We start from the raw sequence: 19290 nt of genomic DNA, 5'->3' as shown, positions 1-19290 counted from the left end.
ATTATGTCAGAATTCAGGCTCTGTTTATTTTTCCTCATCCAGCCCACCTTCTGTCCAGGCATCATCCCAGGGCCCACATGGCCCTCTTGAATAACATATTATGGAGAAATAGAGTTGAGTGTCAGCAGTTTACTGGTGGCACCTTGCTGTAAAACTCCTAATGACCACTTCCAGTGGCTTCATATAGATAGTACTGTAAGTAGCTTTGCGGATAAAATAGCATAGCTTCCTGGGGGCCAAAAAAAATACCCTCCCAATGCTACTCTTTGCACTCATAGGTAGGACCCAAACCACTGTAACATAGTGCCTACAATTCCAGTTAAATGCCAGTGCAGGAAGATGCCATGGTCAATGGTACCAAAAGCTGTGGAGTTATTGAGAAGCAGGTGCAAAGTCACACTCATCTTGTCCGACTCTCTGTAAAGGTCATCCATCAGGATGACCAAGGGTGACTCAAGTCCTGCAGCCAGGACTGAAGCCAGACTGGAATAGATCTAAATAATCCATGTCATCCAAGACTGTAGCTGACCTGTCATCCAAGAATGCAAGCAACTGCAGTTTGGAGGAGAGAGTCAGAAGTTTTATCATCTCTTGACATTAAGTGTGCAAAAAAACCCCCTGCTGATTAAAGCTCTAGAACTCTGCTCATGGCATCCATTCCATTTAAGTTGGTTTGTTCTCTTTTTTTACTTTGCTACTGGGATTGTACTCAGGGTGAGATCTGGAGCAAATTTAGGATTTGCATGTTCCTGCTTCCCCTTACTGTGGGTAATAAAGGTACTGTAAAGCAGCCCCTGCTGTCTATGGGACAGGTAACAAGCAACCAGGTCATACATCTCAAAATGATGAAAGTTGGGCAGGTCCTAGTCATAAAAATGTTTGTGGAAATAAGCTGATCGCAACAAAAGTTACTTTCACATTTAGAAGTGAAAATTTGGGAGCAAATATCAGTGTGTGCGGGTTGTTGTTTTTTAAGTCTTTCATGTTAACATACTTTCAAATTCCTCTGATTGGGTGAAGAAAAACAGTAGAACAGTTCTGTTTTCCAGCAGCCACGCAATAGTCACTGATTATTTGGCTCAAAGTGAGATAGTACACAAGAGAATAGTATGCAATGAAAATCAATAATTGTGAGTATATGATAAGAACATTGGCTTCACTTCTGATGTAATTAGTGGCAAAGATTACTGTTAGCAATTTCAGATATCAAAGTAGCAATAACTGGAAGAGCACAACAGACGGCTACTTATGTAGTCACTCAGCGAGCCAACTAGTTCATCATTATTATTCTTTCTGTGCCGCTTGGTACAAGGGACACTGTGTGCTTTACATATTTTAATTATCTTAAAAGACCACTTCTGCATACTGCCAAATGTGCAGAGATGAAAGCATTTACATTGCAATCATTAGCCTATTCTGTTATGTTCCTTTTCATATTAAGATACAAGTTAAGTTCTAGCAAACCTTGGCTTCTTTTTGTTAGAATCCTGGATGAACATACATTTTCCTGTATAGCACGCTTGTTTCACATTGAACCAGTCAACTGGTGCAATGTAATCTAAGCACAAATGCAAAGTGAATGTATAAACCAGCAATAACCTTAATGCAAACAAACTGAAAACATAGAGGAGTGTTCAATGCTACCATACTGTATCTATGTCTTAGCCAAAAAAGCTGACATAACAACTCTCTGCATCATCTGAATGTTCTTCACCAGGTGTCCTGGCCCAGTCAAACGTCATGCAGCTGCACTATGTATCTGCAGTGATGACTGGCACTGGTGTCAGATACTGCACATAACACAGCCAAACACATGCATGGTAAGGGGGTTTTGAACATTTTCAAGCCATGTAGATTGCCGCACATGGATGAAATATAGGAGTACAGTACTAACTTTGAATTAGTTCCCTATAGATAATATAGGAATAACAGCAATAGAAGGTGCTTCCAGACTATCTGTTTATTGAACATTCAGGCTGATTTGTTTGAGAGGTGGTTAGATGGTGTTGCATCAAAACAAATGTTAATCTATGCTTTCCAATGCATTTCCCCATCACTTTACTTATTGCAAAAAGTCTGGTATTTTGGGCAAGTGGGTTTGTTGCACAAGATCCCTTATCAACTATATTTGTGCAACCTGAATTTGCTGGTATGTGATTGAATCCTTTGGGATAAATAAGAAACGTTTAAGAAATAAAATTAATCTGGTAATAAGAGACATAGTGCCTCTGTTCCTGGAGGCAGCATATAGCCATCATTAATAGTGACCACTGATAGTCTTATCATTCATGAATTTGTCTCATCCTCTTTTGAAGTCATCCAAGTTAGTAGCCATCACCACATCTTATGGAAGTGAACTATACACTGTGTGAAGAAGCACAGTCTGTATTTAATCTCCCACCATTTAGCTTAATTGAATGACCCTGTGTGATTTTTCATGTGAAATGCACAAGGAAGCCATTCAGATTCCACATCAGGGTGAAGGGGAACAGTCCATGACTTGCTGAAAGAATGAGGTGGTAGACAAAGTTTCGGGCAAAACTACACGTCCTGTCATCTCTGGTCATTGCCCATACTTGCTTACTTCAGCAACATCTGGGGGGCCAAAAGTTCCCCACCAATTCTGGATTATCCTTCTCCCTTATGTGCTAGATTTCTACTTGCAGGAAGATTTTTGTACATAGGGAGGAATTATGTGAGATGCAGGGGGCCAACTCGAATAAAATATTGGGGAGGCCGAGGTAAGCCCCACCCTGCATAATCGATTTACAAGATGCAGCACGCACACACCATTTGAGTGGCAATGCCTATTAACTTGGGGGGGAGCCCCTCAAATATTTTATTTTGGGGGTACCAAAGGGACCTCGGCCCCTAGGAGTTGGCTCCTATGGTTAGATGTGATTTTATCCTTCTGCAGTCCGAAATGACACTTCCTGTTTTTCCACCTCAGGACCATGGACATAGCCCAGATTTATATTGGGGGGGGGGAGACCTCAGTTAAATATTTTTATTGATTTACTTGATCTGGGGGGCAAGTGCCTCTCCTGGCTACGCCCACGCTCAGAACTCGCCATATCCCCGTACCCCCTTTCTTCAATTTAAATTTTCCTGCGCCTTTAAAACTGCAACCCTAACGACCCTTACTGCGGAGTGAGGGCGCGCTGGGGGTGGGGGGAAGAGTAAACAAATCCCAACTATTTATATCGCGCGCAAGAGACGAGCGCCTCTGCTTCAAAAGCGTCAAAACCCCGGGGCCCTGCGGACTACAACTCCCGTCGGCCCCTCGTCACCGGGCGGGCAGGCTGGGCCTGACGGGAGCTCTCTCGCTCCACGCGCCCACCCTGCTCTAGTGAAAACAGACGGGGCGGCTTCGCGAGCCGCTGAAGGAAGGCCGGAAGCGAAGTTGTGTTTCCCCACTGACAGGGGACGGTCCCTCAAGTCCGACCTGTTGTTGTCTTTCTCCGCCTGTCCGCCAGGCAGTTATTCAGGACTGACGGAGGGCGGGCAGTGCTGCCAGATACAGAACCAAAGTGAACACACACATACACGCAAAATACAGTCGGGGGTGGAGGGAGAGGCGAGCAAAGGGAGAGAGAGCGCCTGAGGTGCATTTGCCTCAGGAGTGGGGCGCGCGCGCCTATTCTTGGTCCTCCTCCTCCCTGTGGACAAGCACCGCCGCGCAGGGTGTGGTTCTCCTCCATCCTTTCCTCCTCCTCCTCCTGCTGCTGCTCCTTTGGGGCAGCGGGCGAGTCTCCTCCTCCTCTTCTTCTTCCTCCTCCCCATATCCTTCTCCAGCCGGGCTCTGCTTGCTGCTGCTGACGTGTCTTGCTCCGGCTTCCCCCCGCCCGGCCGCCCCACGCGCCGCTTCTTTTTTTTCGGCGCCAGCCCGGCAGCCTCGCGAACTCCCAACATGGCTGCTGCGGCGCGGCGGCGGCCCCTCGCCCTGCCGCCTTGGCGGATGCTACTGCCGCCGCCGCTGCTGCTGCTCTTGCTGTGCGCCCAGCTGCCCCCCTGCGTCCAGTCCGGCGGGGCCCCGGACCGCCGTTTCGCCGAATGGAAGCGGTGCGCCGACCCCGAGTGCAGCAGTAAGTGGCGGGGAGGGAAGAGGCAGGCGACCGGGTATCCGCCGGGTCCCTGCGACTGTCTGCCCTTGCAAAGGGGGCCGAGCAGGAGCCGGCGGTGTCTCCAAGGCCGCGTCAGAGAAGAGGCTCTGGATGGGGCCGCCTCCTGCCTCGCAGGGTGGGGTGGGTTGGTGGCAGAGCCGGAGGGTGCTCTTGCCCCACCGCTCTTCCCACGTCCCTGGAGGGACGGCGGGGATCTCCATCTCTCCCCCTGTCATTTGACACCCTTGTCATTTTAAATATCCGTCCACGTTGCCTTGGGCCCGCTGCTCCTGGCAGGGTGCCCCCCCCCCTTGCCACGGTTTCTTAGCTTGTGCCAGAGCGAAACAACAACAAAAAACACCACCCGAGCTTAATTGAACACAGTGGGATTTATTTTTGAGGGGGAGGGGTTTTGGGTGTGAATGAGGTGTTTAGGATCGGAGCTAAAACTGGGAAGTGTTGCCTCAGTCTCTCACCCCCCCCCGTCAAATGTGCTCTTGCAGGTTGCTACCTGTCTTCTACTTTGTAAAGTAGCGCGTGCTTTATTCCTTCCCTATGTGGAGACGGCGATAATTATCATCCCGATCACCATTATTACTCTTTCTTATACATTGCTGACTTCAACTGGAAGCCGGGGGGGGGGGGCGATCCTTTTACATTTTATCCCTCCCACCCACCGATACAGCTCCACCACGCAGTCTGAGATGTCCCGCGGTGTCGAAGGGTCTTAGGCTGCATCTCTTACTTTGCCCATGACTTCGGCTGTTGTCACCCTACAAATTGTTGCCCCAAGTGATTTCATGGGCTGTTTTTGTTTTTTGGGCTAACTCTGGGGAGGTTCTGATTCATCACCCTGTAAAAACTTAATGCTGGACCTGTTTCTCTTATTGCTGTCTCTGTACTACTACTGTTGTCACCAGGAAGATTTGCTTTTAATAAGCATCAAGTATTTGTCTTCCTTTCTGCTTGTAAACAAACCTGCATCCTTTAGAAGCTGTTTTTTTAGGAGAAGCAAATTCTTGACCTCATTCTCCTCTTCTTCTCATTTCATTGTCCTGTATCAAATTACTCAAAGAAATCCGATATATGAAATTCACTTTCTTGGAAATATTCATCTATTTGAGTGGTTCATAGCTAATTAGATGACTGCATTTGTTTGTTTAAAATGTATTGTTCTGATCCAGAACTCATTGTAAGAATATCTCAGACGTTTCAGATTTGTAGGGTCAGATCCAGTGCGTTTAATTTTTGTTACTGACAGCCCACTCCTCAACTTGTTTAACTGCAAGGATGACTTCCTTATGTCCTGTTAAATGTGCATAGGGATTGCACCTGTACCTATGCAGGCTTACTTGGTAGTTAGTCCCACTGAGTTCAATGGGGTGACGTTTGAGTATAGGATTGCAGCTATAAACTGTGATCCTATCCCCCATTAAACTTAGTGACACTTACTTATCAAGTAAGCATGCATAGATTTGTGCTGTTGGTTTGACATTTCTAGACTAAAAATGTAGACTTTAATATTCAGTTAAACTAACTGTACAGTTGTGTGTGAGCATGCATGTGTAGAAGGACTCTCTAGCTACATCACCTTTCAGAGATAAGCTTTTGCGAATTATAAAATAGAATTTGGAACCCTTTCCATTGATTTTGTTTATTTATTAAAATATACTTGTTCTGCCTTTCTTTCCCAAATAAATTAATTTAACTTAAATTGAAACAAATGTACAATATCAAGGTTTTATTTTTTTTAACAAAATCAACCCAGTTGAGCATGCTCTTCACAGGGCAACACACTTAGCATCCTCATTGTCAATGTTTAGGAAACAGTTTTTGTGGTTAAATTAACATCTAGTGTTGTGCTCATATTTTAGCGGAGTGGCTGGTACAGGACTTGTTCCTCTTATTGTATTACTGGATGAACTTTTTAGGAACTTTGTATTGTATTTTGTTTTAAGCTTAGTTTTAAATTGATTTTATGTTTACTTTGTTGGTTTGAGATTTCTTTTTTGCATAAAGCAAATAACAAACATATTTAATAAATAAACAAATAACACCCTGGTGCATAATGCATATGACTACATGCCTTTGGGGCATAGTGAAGGATTATGATACTGGGATATATTCATGGAGTCTATTACGTTTTTCCAGGAGAAACGTCTTCAATAAAATGTACATTGAAACCTCATTATGTCCTTTCATTGCCTTAACAAACATTTTAAGACACAAAGTAAGTTCGATACCAGATTTTCACCAGCCATAAATTCTCATTCCTGGGCTACATTGTTTCATACACATGGACTGCAAGTTATAGACAGGTTTCCTTTTCTGTTGAGAAAACGGCTCTTTATTTACTTTGCCATTTTTTTCTCATTTTCTTTCAACAGTGCTAATGTGTCGAGGGAAAGCAGTGAAGGATTTTAAAGGCCCAGATTGCCGTTTTGTAGATTTTAAAGAAGGTGAATCGGTGTACGTGTATTATAAATTAACCGGGAGAACACATGAGCTTTGGGCTGGAAGTGTAAGTTTTTAAGTACTTTATATGGTTTAACACAAATTGGAAAAAGCAGTATGGGTGGTATTCAATGAAGCTTTACTCAGAGAAGGCGCACTGAAATTAATGAACATGACTAAGTTAGGTCCATTAATTTCAGTGGGTCTACAGTACTCTGAGTAAAACTTATTAGAAGTGACATGGGGTGGTATTCAACTAACATTTTAATTTTTCTTTTCTTTCTTTCGCTGCTTCCCCCAGAGATGTTCACAGGTATTTTCACATTGTGCTACAGTATGTTATCTTACATATTCATTAAATAATCCCCACTTTGCCAAGAAGTCAAGGGATACTGCTACAGCCTTTTAGTTTCCTCTGCATGAGAGAGCATAAGAGACTTGTTAACTTTGAATTCTACAAGCAAAGCCTATTGGAAGTAAATGAATGCTTACAAAGAGGCAATACAATCACCAAGCTGCTTCCAATCCAGCTAAACTCACCACCTCTACAGTTGTTGTTTTTTTGCACTAGAAATAGCACACCATCAGCTTCTAATGCAGAAGAGATTCTGCCTTGACTCAGAAAACTTTGAGTAAATGCAAATCTACCAGATCACCCAAGCGAGACAGCAGATTCCTCTTACTTATAATAGAATTGTAGAGCTGCATGTTTGAGAGTGTGATTAAGTTCCCTGGAAAGGTGGTTTTGGTTGAGAACTTCACAAACCCTTGAACAGATGAGGTGTTGTTGTTTTTTTGTTGTTGTTTTGCTTCAACTTGACTTAAAATTCTGTTTAATATTTAAATGTCAGCACCTATGATTGAAAAGTCCAGTAACTCATATTTTCCACTGGGTATTTGGAACCATTTTTGCATGATGTGGGCCTTCACTGCTTTGGAATCCACACATATGACTCTTCTCAGTCCCAGAGATTTCTCTGGAATGGTCTATCTACACTCATGCCTCCAAGTTTTATTTTAAATATTTCTCCTTTGTTCAGAAGGTAAATAGTCAGGGGGTTAATGGTAACTGTTAAATTCAGGAATCTCAGCTAAAGCATCCATGACAGATGGCCATCCAACCTTTGCTTAAAAATCTCCAAGGAAGGAGAGTCCATTGGTAAGCTATCATTTGCAATTAAAAAATGCTTCTTTTGTGGCATGTATTACCACATTTTCAAGGGTTTTTTTGTGTTTAATGGTAGCATTTATTTTGAAAATGGCTTGAGCCACTAAGTATATATTGCCCACAATTGCATGTTACTTTTACTCTGTTTCTGCCATCAACTTTTGCTGAAAAGCGTTGTGTACTGCGTTGTGTACCCTCTCCTACTCTGCTATTTGTCCATTCAGAATTGTGTCTCCATGGGAGGCAAAGATTTTGGGACCCTGTAATTTCTCCCCTACCCCATGATCGGGAAATGGAGAGCAGTTTGGGGTGAATCTTACAACTACAAAATCTGCAATTTGGTCCTGAAAAATTTGGAAGGATATACCGCAAAGGCAGTATTGCACAAGAGAAATATTTTAATTGCATTCTGGAGCCTGATAAAGGATCTCATCTGTTTCATATTGGGAGCATAAATTGTGCTTTCTAAAAATGTGGTACACTGACAACACAAAAGAACTAACAATGGCTTGGATACAGAGACATGCACACTTTAATTCTATTTAAGGGCCCTAGCTCAGTGGCAGAGCAACTGTTTTGAATGCCGAAGAGCCCAGGTTCAACCCCCACCATCTCCACATCTAACACAAATGGGAAAAAACTGTATGGGTGGCATTCAACTAAGATTTCTTCACAAATAGGCCCACTGAGATTAATGAACATTACTAAGATAGGTCCATTATTTTCAGGGGGTCTACTCTGAGTAAAACTTGCCAGAAGAGATATGTGGTGGTATTCAACTAACATTTTAATTACTCTTTCTTTCTTTCACTGCTTCCTGCAGAGACGTTTAAAGGTATTTTCATTGACATTGCTCTGTGCATTTTAAAACATATTCATTAAGTACTCCACACTTTGCTGAGAATTCAAAGGGTACTCCTACAGCCTAAGTTTCCTCTGCATGAGAGAGCATCAGAGACTTGTTATTTTTTAATTCTACAAGCAAAGCCTATTGGAAGCAAGTGAGGCAACAAAACTACAGTGGTACCTCGGGTTAAGTACTTAATTCGTTCCGGAGGTCCATTCTTAACCTGAAACTGTTCTTAACCTGAAGCACCACTTTAGCTAATGGGGCCTCCCACTGCCACCGGAGCACGATTTCTGTTCTCATCCTGAAGCAAAGTTCTTAACCCAAGGTACTATCTTTGGGTTAGCGGAGTCTGTAACCTGAAGCGTATGTAACCTGAGGTACCACTGTACTTGCATTAGATTCCTAGATAGCAACAGTGTAGACACATACCACAATCACCAAGCTGCTTCCAGTTCAGCTAAACTCACAACTCTGTGTTCCCAATTTAGTAAGTGCTAGTTACTTTCTTTCCTACTCCTATACCATGAGGAGCACTGGTCTTGAATCCCATTCTTGTGGGTAAATTTCCCTTTCAGAAGAACATTTAATGTCAGTAGCTTCCATTGAGGAACGTTTTGTTTTGTTTTTGCATTACTCGGTATAAGGCTGCTTCCTAGGTTTCTACTGAAATGAATGGGACAAGTTAACAGCAACTAACATAACCAATGGATCTTAAGTACTACTCACTAGATTGAGGCCTCTGTTAAGGTGATGGTGGCTTTCAGTAAACATGATAGACCTTACTTCAAATCTTACTTCCTCTTTGCAATGAGATGTCAGAGAGGTAACATAGACTTATAGATACCTACTAGGCTATAATTTGTCACTGCTAAATAACAAATGAACAGTCCCTTAAAGTTGGGTATTCTGACTGCAGGCCTGTGCAGAGCTTGTCAGAGGCCTAGGATGTTGGCAGGACAGTGTAAGTCCAGGGCCCTGGTGGGCTCCTGCAGGCAACTTAGCCCTTCGAGGCCAAGGAAAAGTGTACCTGGCTGTTCCCTGCCCCTTACACAGACTTGTCTGGTTGAACGAATTCCTTGTAGCATGCTGAGCATATATTTTTTTCCTTTGTAAAGGAAAGTCTGCCACTATGAGCCATTACAACACCATTACAACTGCTTTCACTGGAATACACAAGTGGGATTATGGCACAACAGACTCTCAGCCAGCAATAGAGTCCAATTAAAGTTGCACAGTTGAAACAGGAAAAGCACTGCATGCAGTGAAAGTGGCAGAATGGAATCATTGTGTTCTTCCAGTAATTCCCCTCTGACATTACTGTGCCACAAATAACCTGGATAATTAGGAGGCATCTGTTTCCAGGCTTGCCAGAGCTTTATAAACACAAAATATGAAGACTTGAGAGGGCTGGCTCTGAAACAAAAGGCTGGATAATTAGAGCCTCAAGTTTTTAAACCAAAGAAATAATTAAAAAGTTCACACCCACATTAGCCAAATTAATGTGCATACAAACAACTGTATACAATAATAAGTTTAAGGTAACTCAGCAAAGGTCAAGGTGAGAGTACAGTACAATATCTTAAATCCTTTGTAACTGATTACAAAGTTAATACAGAAAAATTGTCCATTCCGGCTACAAAAAAGATGCAGTCCATGTCAAGAACACCTATTGTGCAACCTTGACTTTGGATGTTACTAGTTTGCACTAATATTTAAGAATAAATATTGAACAAAGGGAATAACACATCCAGCTAGCATTCTGTTTGTTCATAGAAGAGTATTATATACTAGACAGATGTTCATTTTACTGTACTATCCTATAAGCCAGATAACCAGATAAATCCCTGGTTTAATTGCATACAAAAGTGATGCTGATGCTTTCAGCCAAGAACTGTGTGGCGTTGTTTTTCCATCTCTTTGTAGGCCTGGCATCTAAGAGTTTGATGCAGACTCCTTAATAATACAGTGGTACCTCGGGTTACATATGCTTCAGGTTACATACGCTTCAGGTTACAGACTCCGCTAACCCATAAATATTACCTTGGGTTAAGAACCTCAGGATAAGAACAGAAATCGTGCAGTGGCAGCAGGAAGCCCCATTAGCTAAAGTGGTGCTTCAGGTTAAGAACAGTTTCAGGTTAAGAACGGACCTCCAGAACAAATTAAGTTCTTAACCCGAGGTACCACTGTAATAATAAAAACATATGAATCTGGCATTGAGAAATTGGAAATATATTTCTCAAGCCCTATGAAAAGACATCTGAATCACCTGCTCTCAACTTTTACTAACTTATTTGAAGCCAGGAAGTGGTCCATTTAATTATTAGTAAATATCTGGGATGTTTTCCTGGCAATAAAACCACCAGGATATTTAGGAAAGGGGCAACACTCATGGAGTGCACTCTAACTGAGCACATTATCTTTAGCGTTTGTTTACTTAATGTGTTCTGCCAGTTTCTAAATGCCTAAGTTATCTAATCTCTGTAGCAATTCTCGGCTGTTAATATTGGCTTCCTGATAACAGTTGTAAGAATTGAATGAGAGCAGAAGTGTGAATCTTTTCTAGAAAGCAGTAAGCTGGGATAAAATCAGAAAGTGCATGCCTATGCATGTTTACTCAGAAATAAGCACCTCTGTGTTGAGTGGGACTTACTCTCTAGTCACCACGTTTAGGATGAGAGATTTAGCTTCCTTCCATAGCTTGCATTTTACTAGAGTAGCATCTTGCCTCTTGTGTGGAATTAATTATTCTTACTGAAATACGTGTTGACAAAAGAAGGGTGGTCTTGCATTGATGTTGAGTGTGAATAATTTAAACAATAGCAAGGAGTCAAATTTTAAAGTATAGACTTTAAAATACTGGGAAATGTTTGCAGAGTGGTGGTGGAGTATTTGAAAATAAGAGAATATCACAAGGGCATTTTGAATGTGATGTTGGCCTACAAATCATAACTTACTCTGCAAATATGCTATTTGTTAGGAAGTAACTTATTTCATGCTAGGTTTAAGAACAATGAAAACATCTCATTATTGTTATATTTAATGGTAGAAAAATGGATTTCAAGGAGAGTGAAGTAGGATGGGAGGAAAAAACCTGCTTTGTTTATGCAAAATTCATATTTTCTCTTTGCTTGTATAGAAGCTGGAAATTCCAGCCATACTCTCCCAATTGATGCTCTCCCAGTTTTAGACAACGTAAGAATGGCTTCTACCTCTGAGGCCTGTCTCTCAGAACCAAATTAGAGCTTTCCTGCCAATGTAAATTGCAGCTTCAGGGGAGAAGACTGCACCAGGGGAAGGAAGATTTAACCCCGCTCTCCACCTGTGATTGTGATCCCAATTATTTTCCACTGGCTGCTATCAAATGTAAAAATGCAAAGATGCTTTAAACATCACACCTAGTTTGATCCTAAGTACCACAATGCCTGTTGGTTTTTACATTTAATTTCTGAAGAGTATGGTGCTGAATATACACTGTTAAATACAGAATAATCAAGTATAAGAAACAAAGACAAACATCAGCTTTTGAGCCAGGCAAAAAGAATGCAATCTAGATGAAGTTGGGCACACCTATGCCCACAGTATGCTTCAAATGTGGATCAAAGGTCCCAGTAAATTCTGTAAGTTGAAAGCAAGTTCCATTAAAGGAACCTCCAAATAAATAAGCACTAGTGAGAGTGCCACTCCCATATTTCAGCAAGACTTAGAACTATTTTTTTATGGAGTTTGAGTAATAATCTAATACCTTGTCTTAAGAACAGCTTAGTTTATGAACAACTTGGATTAAGAACGCTGTAAACCCGGAAATAGGTGTTTTGGTTTGTGAACTTTGCCTTGGAAGCAGAACATGTTCCGCTTCCTGTTGAATGTAAGTTGAATCCCCCACTGCTATGGGAAAGCATGCCTTGGCTTAAGAACGCTTTGGTTTAAGAACGGACTTCCGGAACGGATTAAGTTTGTAAACCAAGGTACCACTGTATACCTTTCTGCAGTGCTCTAAGCTGAAGTGGTGAAAGTCTGCATCTAGGCATTGATGCTTCACTGCTTTGATAACTTTCCATATATTTCCTTTACATTCTCAGTGATGCTGAGGCAAAGCATTTGCATATACTAGATGCCTCAAACTGTTATTGACCCCTAATGGAATGACATGTGCAAACATGCTTGATGGTTTCAATCTTTAGGGTATGTGGCCTTTGACTGTGCCTATTTGGATGAATTTCAAATACAGTGGTACCTTGGGTTACATATGCTTCAGGTTACAGATGCTTCAGGTTACAGACTCCGCTAAGCCAGAAATAGTGCCTTGGGTTAAGAACTTTGCTTCAGGATGAGAACAGAAATTGTGCTCTGGCGGCGCGGCGGCAGTGGGAGGCCCCATTAGCTAAAGTGGTGCTTCAAGTTAAGAACAGTTTCAGGTTAAGAACGGACCTCCAGAACGAATTAAGTTCTTAATCCAAGGTACCACTGTAGTGCCTTTTTAACAGTAGCTGCCATTTAAACTTACTGTATTATTTCAAATACATAAAAACTTGTTTTATTCTGTATTCCTGACCCCCATTATTCTTAAAAGGGTTTGCAGGGGTCAGCAAACCTTTTCAGCAGGGGGCTGATCCACTGTCCCTCAGACCTTGTGGGGGGCCAGACTATATTTTTTGGGGGGAAATGAACAAATTCCTATGCCCCACAAATAACCCAGAGATGCATTTTAAATAAAAGGACACATTCCACTTATGTAAAAACAGCTGATTCCGGGACTGTCCGCGGGCTAGATTGAGAAGGCGATTGGGCTGGATCCAGCTCCCGGGCCTTGGTTTGCCTACCCATGGTTTAAGGCAATTGTACTATATAGGAAACTGACGTGCCAAGTATCATGACCAGTTCTTCTGATGCACTGCAAGTGCCACTCCTATGCATTCGCAGCAAAGTTGCCTCTAAACAGGCAGAAATACTTAAAACGAAACAAAACCATTTACTATACTGACCCTTCTATTTCCTTATTTTCCTCTCAGGTTGGAAATGAATTTGGATATTTTCCAAAGGATTTACTTGAGATAAATCACATTTATACCTATGAAGAACTAGAATTGCCAACAGATGTAAGTTATTTGCGAGTTTCTTTTGATCTACACACTATTCAATTCTCAAGGCTCAGGAATATGCATGGATAAATCCATGTCTTTTAAAGGGCTCACTTTAAAAACAGACCATATAAATGAACCCAGGAGAAGAAGGGGAAAGGGCAGATTGAGATGGAAATAGAAATAGAAGAAAAGCTGTTCTTTAAAATATTTTCTTCAGCAACAAAATTCTCCTGTATTTTAGACCAATAAATTCCTCTGTTTGAGATCCAGGATCACCCCAGCACAAGTGACAAAACTTCTCCCCCCTTCCCCTCTGCAGCTTCCCACACACTAAAACAGCAGCAGCAACAACAACCCAGCTCTGGAGGGCCCCCGGTCTTCTGGAGCAGATTTTGTGGGAGGCTGCGGAGTGGGGAGCAGAGGAAGGGGAAGCCCTGTTTGCATAAGCAAAATCCATTGGGCAATTGGTACATCACAAATTATCAGGGTTTCTGTTCTGTACAACCTGATCCTATGCCTGTGTCCATAAAGCCTTATTTCCAAGGAAGCAGACACAGGATTGTAGCACTAAACTTGTTCAAAATCGAAAGGAGTTCTTACTATCCATTTTAAATAGATGACTCCCTTGTGGATCTTAGTGGGAACAATTAAAATCTAAATTTCAGATGCCAATATAGCAGTAAATTTTAGAAGATAAATTATTTCCTTAAGTAACTAAGATTATTTCTTTTCTTTCAGGAAACAGACTTTGTTTGCTTTAATGGAGGCAAGGATGATTTTGAAAATTATAATGCAGAAGAGCTTTTAAAATTATCAGAGGACATGGTGGCTAGTGATGCTGAAGCTCAGCTAGAAACTGAAAAGGAAGAGGAAACAGAAGCTGCTGAGCATACAGAGTCAGTAGAACCAGAGATCGATGGTTCTGAAGTGGGCTCGGAAGTCGACAGTGAAGACCATGCGAAAATGGGTCAAAAAGACAATTTTATTTTTGAAAATAATGAGAATGTAGAGGGAGCTCTTGATTCCGAGAGCAAGGACCTCACTGTAAATAGTAACACAGACAATCCTCAGGGAGACCAAAGTGCACATCAGCCTTCAGAAGAAATGCTGCAAGAAACATTAAAAGTGCCAAAATATGAAAGTGCCAAAAACTCTACTGTATCTCAGGGCAAAGCGAAACAATCAGATAATGGAGGCGAAGATGATGGCACTGACACACTTCTACGCCAACACGAAGTATTGGAAGACTTGAAAACAACACTTGGCTCAACTGCAGATGCCCTTGTGTCTGATGATGAGACAACTAGCCTTGTTACACCTCTAGATGATGATTTCAGCGAAGATCTGGGCATTGACTCTTACGATACAGAGAAGCTTGAAGAACCTGAGGAGCAGTCAAAAGAAATCCCTTTGCTGTCTTTTACAGAAGAAACAAAATCATCAGAAGACCCAGAAGCTGAAGAGACGCCATCTGATGGGGTTTTTGAATCAGAAACTAGTGACTATGACGAAGGCATTGCGGAAGCTGCAGGAAGATTTGTTCATGAGAAAAAAGATGACTCTAGTTTACTAACAAATTTAGGCGATAAATTTTTTGCAATTGTCAGTGGAGGTGAAAGAACAGTTGATGAAACTGATGGGGACAAGGAGGAGGAGGAGGAAGATGATGAAGATAATGATGAAGTGGTCCTAATCAGCAAGAAGGAAAATACAGATGTGTTAGCTGATTCAGAATCTTCAGCAGAAGATGATAGCATCACACCAGAAAATGATCAGATTACAAAGAAGATACATAATGTAGATGTTGGGGACCCTAAGGGGGAAAAACATGAAACTCCGGACTACGAAGAAGAGTATTCAAAAGCTGAAGTTGAACCCACCATAGAAGAACTCCAAAGCACTTCTACACATGATTTTGGTGCCTTTTCTAATTATGGAGGTGGCAGGCAGCCTAAAGCATCCATGGGAGCTAAGGAAAAACATTTAAAACCACCCCTAGGTGATATCAAAGATGACCCAGAAGGCCTTTCTCTTCATAAAATAATAAAAGAAAAGGAAACAAGAGATGGTCACATTGAAGATAGCTTAGAAAATGATACAAAACACAAAACTTTATGGGAAAAAATAGGCAAAAAAGATGGTGATGGTAAACAGCCAATGAACATTGTACCACACTTGGTGGAAGAACTAACAAATGAATCTCAACCTGAACTGGGCGCTTCTGACCTTTTGGAGGGCAAAACAAAGCAAGATGGAGAAGATTTTGAACTTGGGAAGGTGCTCAGTAATACAAAGCAGTCAAATGACTCTGCTATGGAAAGCATTCCCACAGAGGAAGATACTGAAGTGCCTATTGTCCAATCTGAACAAGAAACTGTAACCCAGGATTTAAAAAAGGAGGAAGAAGAGAAGAAATTGATTATAGAAAAATCCCCGCAAGTTACACAACATAGAAACCTTACTCAGCAAAACACGGAAGAACTTAAGCCTGTCGAGTTAGATGCTGAAGAAGATGATTTCCTTGAAGTACTAGAAGAGGAGTTACTACAGGATGAAAATGCAGTGAGCGCAAAACTGTCTAAAGAGAGACTTGCAGATGAACAAAGTTTCACGTCAGAGGCTGAAAGTGGTACCACTCAGTTGCAAATGCCAAATGGTGCTATTTCAAGAGCTGCTAATCCTGCTGATGCAATAGGAGAAGAGGCAATAACAACACTTGAGCAGGCCAAGAAAGATGGCATGGAAGATTGGAACGAGGCACAGGAAGGAATACAAATAAATAAAGATTCTCAGCTGAGCGAGAGGAAGGAAATCAAAGAGGAAAATCAGGAGGAAGTGGAGCCTCAAGTGAAAAACTCTCTGCTTCAGGAAAAAACCCAGTATATACATGATAAAATAATGTCAAATAAAATAAATACTTCTGAGTTAGAAAACAAGAGTGACTTGCATGAAGAGTTACAGACCTCAACAGAGCACCAGCATTCCAGCGATGACTTTGGGCCTCAAGAGGTCTCAGAAAAAACAAATGAAGCTGCAGAGCCAGAGTACAGTGAGTCTGTGAGGCAGCTCAATATAATGAAAGAATTTCTTGATGAAAAACGTATTGCACGTATCCAAAAGTATCTTGGACCACAACATATTTTCAGGATAGAATCTTTGTTTCATGACCTGGAGTTGGAGCTGATGTTTGCTCAGAAACACGCTGATAACCATGCAGACCCTGAAGAGGCATTGGACCGGATCCTTGAATCTTCAGAGTCTAATATTCTGGATGTTCTGAACAAAGTTTTAGATTCCAGGGAGGCAGAAAATAAAGAAGAAGTGATCAAGGAAATTGATTTGTTTGATGACGAAGCTGCCTTAATGGATGACATCCAGGAACTAATGTATTCATTAAGGCAAAAATACTCTCCAGTTAGCGAGAGTGCTCCACTTGCCTCCCTTCCGGAATCTGGGATGGACTCTAGTGAATCCGTTACAGGTAAGTCTTGAGGCTGCAGTCCTATGCATTCCTAGGAATAAGACCCACTGGACTTGGTGGAACTTAATTCTGAGAAGATTTGTGTAGGATTGTGCTATATTTTGAGTTATTGACAGGGCTACAAAATATGCTAGAAACCCATGACACATAGGCACCTGCAAACCTGATGCTGGACTTATTTAAAGTGTTTCTCAAACCCTTGTCTAGGATAATTGCTGAGGAAACTTTTTAAGACAGCTGATGAACTCTGAATCAAAATGATTAATTGCTCAGTGAATTTAACAAACTATTTCCAGATTTAAATCATGGTGTTTTACTTAGAATGGAGTTGAATGTGCTTTATGTTGAAAGCCTTGATGGAAATACCCTGTGTACCTACGCAGAGGGAGCTTATTTTGCATTCAAATGTGACACCCCACCTGCAGTCTGAAGGGATACAGAATAGTATGCAACTGAGCTTTACTTAGAGAAGGCCCACTGAAATTAATAAACATGACAAAGTTAGGTCAATTAATTTTAATTAGTCTACTCTGAGCAAAACTTTAGCTGAATACCACTCACAAGGACTTTAGTGTGACAAGTGGGACATAAAAAAATAAATAAAAATACCACACCAAGAACTAGCCTGTTTTTTGTTTTGGTTTGAGGCTTGTGAAGGCCAAGTGTGAGAACTTCATTTTTACTTAGAAAGTCTCTAATGGGATAAGCCAGCTTGTCATATTAGCAATGAGGTCGTTCTGTTTCCCAGACAGTGGTCTGGGGCCTGCATGCATATTTTGCCACACAAATTGACCACCTTTACGGTTGCTCAGCTGGCACTATCTGGCAGTAAGAACTTTATAATTATAGAACATATGTTCTTAAAATGTTTGATTATTATATATTTACTACATTTAAAATGAACATGAGAGATGAAGCATTAATTTGTAGAATATCATGATTTATTAAAATTTCAAACTCTTAAGAATGAACTTGATGACAAAAAGTTTTACCATATATTTGTTTCACCACTAGTTTACCAACCTTGGGATAGACAATTGTAATTTGTATTCTGTGCTACTAAGACAATAAAATAAAGACTGAAAGTTTGATCAGTCTTGATAGCCCCACTGAAAATGGACTGCATTTCCAGCTTCATATAATCTGCATATCCATGTTGAAGTTTTGGTTGCTAATCCATAACCATTGGAAATGTTTCACTTGTTCCTTTTGAGGAAAAAATGTTAAACAGCAGAAATATTTTGAGTTGGCAAGTCCTGACAATGGCCTGTAAAAATCCTGAGGCTGAATATATGCTGGTTGATTGTTGGTCAGTTCTTAAACTTTTAAGCTTATCTCTCTAGTTGGAAATTTATTTATTTAAAACGGAAGCTAGAATTATTCAAAGTGGTCAATCTGAAACAACAATATGCAGCAATGTTGCTGAAGCTAAGCTGGTCAGTTGGCCTGCACAGAAGAAAGTGTATATGTCCCTTGAGTTCTATGAAAGGCAGGATAAAAAACAGAATAAATTAACAAAAGTTCACAAGTCCTGCAGGGGATAGTGGCCATTCCTATGAAAAAAAGTGTTTCATATTACTAATATTTGTATTCTGAAAAAATGTTTATAGAAATTACTAATTCAGAGTTACTGAAATGAAAGTAATGTATTTGCAAACAAAGAAAAATGTGAAATTTAATTTAAGAAGTAGGCAAGGTGCTGGCAGGTGTATAACCTAACTAAAATATATACTTCTGTTCACTGTAGCTAATGCAAAGGAAACTGAGCATGACAGACATTCTATAGAAAGCCCTGTAGAGAACCCTGATGAAGAGTTACCACGAGATTTGGAACAGATGTCAACAGCAAAGGAAGAAATTATTCACCCAGATCAGCCAAAAGAACATAGGGATATTTTGGAAAAGACTGGAACTTCGGATGAAACAGAAATCAAGGGTGTCCTTGACAGTGACAAAGTATTGCCAATTGCGGATACGACTCTTATATCAATTGATTCAGGAATGGAGACGGACATTGTTCCAGGTAACCTTTTTGATAACTGTTGTTATTTAACTTCTTTCTCTTAACAAAAAGCAATGTAGTTTTTAAAGGAAGCACACCAAATGAAGTCTATAAAGTAGGCATATTTATATTCAAAATGGTATATTTT

General features: G+C 41.0%; 1 protein-coding gene across 2 annotated transcripts in view; it reads left to right on the top strand.

Annotated features, from left to right (window-relative positions):
• The first annotated feature begins 3654 nt into the window (after window positions 1-3654).
• The window catches only part of MIA3 (MIA SH3 domain ER export factor 3), a 38673-nt gene continuing 23037 nt past the window's right edge, over window positions 3655-19290 (top strand). The window contains exons 1-5 of one of the 2 annotated variants that reach the window (XM_053383107.1): window positions 3655-4085; window positions 6491-6624; window positions 13588-13674; window positions 14398-17140; window positions 18888-19163. In XM_053383107.1, coding sequence (XP_053239082.1) covers window positions 3911-4085; window positions 6491-6624; window positions 13588-13674; window positions 14398-17140; window positions 18888-19163 — 3415 coding nt within the window. In that variant the 5' untranslated portion in view covers window positions 3655-3910. The remainder of the gene's footprint in view (window positions 4086-6490; window positions 6625-13587; window positions 13675-14397; window positions 17141-18887; window positions 19164-19290) is intronic. The other variant, XM_053383108.1, reaches the window with a different exon arrangement.

Source organism: Podarcis raffonei, chromosome 3 (genome assembly GCF_027172205.1).
Source record: "Podarcis raffonei isolate rPodRaf1 chromosome 3, rPodRaf1.pri, whole genome shotgun sequence".
Taxonomy (NCBI): domain Eukaryota; kingdom Metazoa; phylum Chordata; class Lepidosauria; order Squamata; family Lacertidae; genus Podarcis; species Podarcis raffonei.
Note: the sequence above shows the minus strand (reverse complement) of the source record. Positions and strands in the feature narration are given on the sequence as shown.